This window comes from Colletes gigas, unplaced genomic scaffold (assembly GCF_013123115.1).
Source record: "Colletes gigas isolate AHSC1104 unplaced genomic scaffold, ASM1312311v1 Colletes_gigas_Sc00184, whole genome shotgun sequence".
NCBI lineage: Eukaryota > Metazoa > Arthropoda > Insecta > Hymenoptera > Colletidae > Colletes > Colletes gigas.
Window position 1 is genome coordinate 20293 of NW_025106807.1, and position 6703 is coordinate 26995.

At 39.5% G+C, this 6703-nt stretch overlaps 1 protein-coding gene across 1 annotated transcript; it reads left to right on the top strand.

Moving 5' to 3' along the window:
* The first annotated feature begins 4604 nt into the window (after positions 1 to 4604).
* LOC122404327 lies at positions 4605 to 6407 on the top strand. Its single transcript, XM_043408262.1, has 2 exons — positions 4605 to 5398; positions 5888 to 6407. Exons 1-2 carry the CDS (start codon positions 4767 to 4769, stop codon positions 6405 to 6407), a joined length of 1152 nt encoding a protein of 383 aa, XP_043264197.1. The 5' UTR covers positions 4605 to 4766.
* The last annotated feature ends 296 nt before the right edge of the window (positions 6408 to 6703 follow it).

Here is a 6703-nt window from a genome sequence, read left to right on the forward strand (position 1 = left end):
TTATCTGCCGTCGATACGTGAGACCAGTTTTTGTTCTCAGTTATGTCCTGTATCTCACTGACTCGATTCGCGACAAAGGTTTTTAAAAGATGAGGTGGCGTTTTTACCCAATGCAGGGTGATCGTGGAATCGGACCACAATCTGATCTTCTTAAATTCTATGTGTGGTAATGCATTTATCGTCTCTCGTACTAGTTTTGCTAGTAATCTGGCAGCACACAATTCCAGACGGGGTAAGGACAATGTCTTAACTGGAGCTACTCGCGATTTTGCACAGAGTAACGCAACGTGATGTTTGTTATATTTATTGGTCGATCTAATGAAAATACAAGCGCCATAAGCAGACTCGCTCGCGTCGCAAAATCCATGCAATTGGAATTCAACCGCGAAATCTAAAGTTATCTTTCTTGCCGTAGCGAAACTACCTAGTAAATTCAGTTCATTTTTGAATGTTAACCATGTACTAAAAATATTATATGGAACGGACTCATCCCAATTCAGGTTTTCTTTCCAAATCTGTTGCATAATTATTTTTGCTGTAATTATCACTGGACCCAGCAACCCCAACGGATCAAATAGCTGGGCTATTTGCGACAGAATTACGCGTTTTGTGATTCGCTCGGTTTTGTCAAGTGGCTTGATTGTGTATAAAATATCATCCCTTGATGGGTTCCAAAAGACACCTAACGTTTTTTTTGTTTCAGTTACGTCTAAGCAGAGCGGTTTTTGCTCAATTTGCTCACCCAAATCCTTTATTAAATTATAATCATTAGACGCCCACTGTCTCAAATTAAACCCCCCTAGTTTTGCTAAGCCTATCAGTTCATCTCTTAGCCTTGTGGCTGAATCAAAATCCGGTGCTCCCGTGAGCACGTCGTCGACATAGAAGTCTCTTTTAAATATTTGCGCCGCTATCGGATATTTCGCGCACTCGTCTTCAGCTAGCTGCCTTAAACATCGAACGGCTAAGAATGGTGCCGAAGCAGTACCATAGGTTACAGTGTTCAATTTATAAGCCTTTATAGGCTGCTCCATTGAATTACGCCAAAGGATTTTTTGAAATCTAGTGTCGTCTGTATGTAGCTTAACTTGACGGAACATTTTCTCAATGTCTGCAGTTAGAACGATGGTATGCGAGCGAAATCTTAATAGAATATTAAAAAGTGTGTCCTGAATCGTTGGACCTGTTAGGAGTGTATCATTTAGTGAAATACCTGTCGAGCTCCTTGCGGAGGCATCGAAGACTACTCGAAGCTTTGTTGTATTACTGGATTGCTTAATTACCGCGTGATGTGGGAGATAAAAACCTTCCTCGGCCTGGTCTTCTGGAATTTCGCTCATGTGATTCAACGTTTGATATTCGTTTAAAAATTCGGTATACTCCTTTAATAATATCGGAGTTTTCTGAAGTTTACGTTCTAATGAATAAAAACGCTTTAATGCAAAATTACGCGATTCACCTATTAACCCCTTTTTCTCGTTAAAAGGGAGACGAACGATATACTTGCCGTTAAGATCTCGTCGTGTATTTAAAGAAAAATGATCCTCACATGCGGTTTCTTCAACCGATAAAAATTTTCTAGAGGGAATTTCCTCAATTTCCCAAAACTGGGAGAGTTGCTTGTCCAATGGACTTGTGAAATGGCATAATTTGCCTTGACCTACTGAAGTTGGACCCTGAGATTCGACACTTCCCGTGACTATCCAACCTAATTTCGTTTTTTGCAAAACGATTGAATCATTATGTACTCTGATTTGCCCCAGACTGAGTAGGCGATAAAATAAAACATTGCCTAATAAGGCATCTATTTCTCCCGGCTTGTGGAACTCTGGATCGGCTAGCCTAACATTCCTTGGTAAGTTGATTTGCTTACGATCAATCTGCCGAGCGGGTAGCCAGCCGGTAATGGCAGGTAGGGCAATAAAATCCACGCTCGAGGCAAAGGAACTAGTCTGCGACCGTATGGTCGTATTTACCGTGTATTTCGCTCGTGTATGTAGTTGACTAAGACCCGAAAAAGTTAAATCAATTTTCCTTTTCTCTAATTGCAACAAATCTGCTAACCTTTCTGTGATGAAATGAGTTTGTGAGCCCCCATCAAGTAACACGCGACACTTATGTTCACGATTGAATTTATCTAGTATTTTGATTTGTGCCGTTCCCAACAAAACTTCTGAATCACAAGTCACGGTTAATGCGGCCTTCGTTGTCTCGAAATTAGTCGAAGTACTCGGCTCATTTTCGGTGGGTCTCGCGGAATTAATTTGATTTACGCTATTAGGGAAATGCAACAAAGAATTATGTTTCCTGCCACATTTCGGGCAACCCTTCCACGTGCACGCGTACGCGTTATGGCCAACCCTTAAACAGTTCGTGCACAATTTTGCATTTCGCGCTGCTTCTGACCGCTCGCGAACCGCCATTTGCAAAAATCGCGGACACGCGTACACTTCGTGCTGTTCCCTACAAACGGCGCACGCCAGTTTTTTGGTCGTAGCAATGTAATTTTGAGGCCGCCTAACTGGTCTGATTCGTCCACGAGTATCTTGATTTATATTAGAGGAACCTAACTGATTTGCCTCTATCTCCTCACCGCGGGCTTGCTTGTTAATAAAGTTAATTAAATCCACGAATTTAGGCATGGTCTCATTTTCTAACGTTCTTTCCCATGCACGGCGGGTATTCTTATCTAATTTTTGCACGGTGAGATATACTAACACTGCGTCCCAATGTTCAATGGGTTGTTTTAATACCTTGAGCGCAGTAACATGTACCTGAACTTGATTGGCTAATACTCTTAAATTGGTGGGAGTGTCACGAGTGATCTCTGGGATATCAAACAGCAACCTTAAATGGGCCTGAACGATTTGTCGCGGCTTATTGCAGCGTTGCTCTAACAAATCCCAAGCTACGAAATAATTCTCTTCCGAGGCATTCAGAGACGCGATGACTGACGCTATTTCTCCGCGTAAAGAATTCTTTAATAAATGGAACTTTTGCACTGACGGAAGTGCTTCATTGTCATGAATTAAAGTTTTAAATGTGTCACGAAAGCTATTCCATTCGATTGGATTACCGTCAAAGGGCGGAACATCGAACTTCGGTTGAAACGCGTTCGCTTGTTTTATCGTAAACGTATTCGGCGATTCTGACATTCTACTAGCAATTACAGGTCTACTAGGTTCCTTTAATGAATTTATATTTGTTTCTAATAACGCTTGTACCGCATAATATTGCCGCTCGAATTGATCTCGTTCCTGGACGTGATCGGATATTTCATCTTCTATTTCTATCCTATCTTGAACGCTTTCGTACGCATTCCACATTTCTGCTAATTTAGACTTACGCCCTTCTAATTCGTGTATATTTAGTGTCGATGTTTCATTCACGTATGAACTAATTCGGGTTAATTGACCCTTAATAGTGGCTCGTTGCCTTTTTAAATTTTTTAAACTAATCGAGTCCTGCACAGTTGCCATATTAAATGATTGGAAATAAACGTCAGAAGGACAATGAGAAAGGAGTGCGATACGTTGTACTCACTCAAAGCGATGACCTGCGTTGCGTATGCAAGTAGTTGGCAGTTCCTCGCTGGTTTCCTCGGCAATGGCTGTTCCACGCTCGGAATGAGATCTCGTCTGCTGTCTTGATTCAGCACGGGATGATGGTCCTATCCGCCGTCGGCTGCTGTGTCCGCCCGGAAGGTCACCAGTCTCCCAATACTTGATTGACAACAGGATGCTTCACTGTTCCGTCGGCTGCTTGCTCCAAACTGTGGAAGTCCGAACGGCTGCGTCGTGGTCCTGCTGCTGTTGCTTCTTCTTCAGGCTAACGAACTTCTTAACTCTCTCACTGCGTAGTGATGGTCGGATGTTGGCATCCGGTAATCGTAATATCGGAATGAAATCCGGCTCGAAGGACCAAAATGTTTGTACGCGTAACTATTTGCGCGTTTGCCTTTTTGTACGCGTACCTCACACGCCTACTTAAAATTGTGTGAGTATTTAGGGTGCTTTACAGAAGCAAAGACGATGGTTGTTCGTTAAGTCTTTATTTTGAAACAAGTAGATGACGAGACTCTTGAGTTGTATTCTGTCTGAGCGTTGCTTGATCTCTGTCTAACAGTGGTATCTTTTAGCGCTTTTCGACTCGGTGAAGTTGTGGTTGGTTGGATTCATTAGTGGAAAGGGCGAGATGGATGGCTTCTTATTGGTGGTGCTTGGTAGGAGGGTGTATCAGGAATGTTCTTGAGGCGTGTCTTAAATGTTTAAATATTTTGGGAAAATGTTTGTCGTTGGGGCAGGTATGGTTTATTGGGGGTGTTTGCACGTGAGGTGCAGCTGTCGAGGAGTCTATGTTTATGGGGACGGTTTTAGTCGCTAAAATGCTTAATTGCCTTGCTTCTATGGTCTGCTTACGGCGACCCTTTTCCAAGCTACCTGCGTTGGACGCAAATATTCGTTGTTATAAAATATCCCGTTCTTAAAAATGATTTCGCTGCGCGACAGCGCTTGTCATATTTAATGCGGTAAATAATCGGGCCGCGCTTCTCGTGTTTGTTTTTTCTATTTCTATACCATCATTCTTTATGCAAGCGGCAGAAAGAACGGAGTGTTATAAAAGAGTAGTGTTATAAAAGTGCGATCATCATAACCGTGTCTTTGTAGAAATTATTAGACGAAATAAAGCAGAAGGTAAGTGTGGTGTTAGCTGAGGTTCATTGAGTAATTTTTAAAATTAATTTATTTTAACCCTAAGGAGCTATAATGAGCCGGAAAACTAAAATTACAAGCATAAACGAAAATCCAAGTTACCCGAGTGACACCGATGACTCTGACATCATTCCTGTTAGGAAGAGCAAGAAGCGTATATTCAGTAGCTCGGAGAGTGATAACGATTTTTCGACACACGATAATTCATCTGCAGAGGACTTGCTCAGAAAACCCGAAGAAAATATCGATAATTTTGAAGCTGAATGCAATTTTCCTAATTGGAGCAAACCGATTCATTATTTTGACCTCTTTTTTGATTCAGAACTATTGTCACTAATGGTTACCGAGACTAATAATTACGCGGAATATTCGAGGAGTTTTCTTGAACCATCAGATTTGTCTAAACTACCGAAATGGACACCAGTTACTGAACTGGAGTTGAAAGCATTCATAGCAATGATTCTAGAAATGGGCATTACAAGAAGACCCAGTATAACTTCATATTGGAGCAAAAATTCACGGCAGATACCATGGTTCAAGAAAATGTTTTCAAGAAATAGGTTTCAAGAAATTTTAAAGTATTTTCATTTGGTAGATAGTTCTTTGTGTTTTCCACCTAGTCATCCTAATTACGATCCCTGTGTGAGATTTGAACCCCTTGTTAAACACGCTAACAGAGTTTTTAAATTATATTATACGCCTCACAAGGAATTATCAATCGACGAATCCTTAGTTGGGACGTTATGTCATTCGAGTATAACTCAATATTTGCCAAACAAAAAACATCATCGCTGGGGCATAAAATTTTGGATGTTATGCGATGCCGTTTCGAAATATTGTTTAACATTTTATTGTTACAAGGGCGCAAAATCAAGAAATAATAGTGACAAAAATACGTTTGGACTAGGATATAATGTCGTGATTAATTTATTAAATGAAAGTAATTGTCTACATCAAGGATATCACGTCTTTGTTGACAACTTTTTTAGTAGTATTGAATTAGCAAGATATTTATATTCCAACAATACTTATTTAACCGGAACTATCAGACGAAATAAAAAATGTATTCCCGATCATTTAAAAACAGTTAATGTAAATGAACCGAAATATTTCAAAGATAATAATGTGCTCCTTTGTGCGTATCGTGAAAAGAAAAGCGTAAAAAAACCAGTAATACTAATTTCAACTAAATGTGAAGAAAAAAATGTGACGATAACAAAGAAAAAACACGGTAGAGAATGGCATTCAACAAAACCTGCTATCATTCACTCGTATAATACCTTCATGGGAGGTGTAGACGAATCTGATAAAATGTTATACACATATCTTGATGAACGTAGAACCGTAAAATATTGGAAAAAGGTTGCTTTCAATATCATGAATCGCATGGTTTTGAATGCTTATATTATTTATAAAAAAAATGCGAATAATAGAGCAATGACCCGGTTAGATTTTATTTCGCGAATTATTTTTTATATTGGGCGTGAATGGATGAAAGAGAAGAGGGTACGAGTTTTTCAACGTGATTTTTTAGACGAAAATAGGCTACGTTTAGTAAAGTTGCCACAACGCAACTTACGGAATTGCGTAGTGTGTAGCACTAAAAATAAGAGAAAAAGATCGCATCTGATTTGTGTACAATGTGAAAAGGGAGTTCATCCAACCTGTTATCATAAACATCAATGTTTTACATAGTAAAAGTTATTTCCAATAAAATATTATTTGTTTTTCAATTTTTTCATATTTTTAATTTATAACATATTTTACGAAAAATATACTATGTACATATATATGTCGGAACAGCCGTCTCTCTGACCATTCCTTCTGGGCGACACATATTAGGTCCTCTCGGGCGACCAAGCCTTTGTCTTGAAGATCTACGCATTTCTATTACTCTTAAAACTTTCAACGAAACTAATTAAACAAACTGAAACTATAACTCAAACACTTTTAAACAACACAAAAGAATGCACAACGATTACGAATGAGTC

Excerpts from the sequence above, each read along its gene's own strand:
- LOC122404327 (XM_043408262.1), top strand. The coding sequence starts at position 4,767 with ATGAGCCGGAAAACTAAAATTACAAGCATAAACGAAAATCCAAGTTAC. Across the intron at positions 5,399-5,887 it reads CACGCTAACAGAGTTTTTAA|ACTAATTTCAACTAAATGTG; the intron begins ATTATATTATAC and ends AAAACCAGTAAT.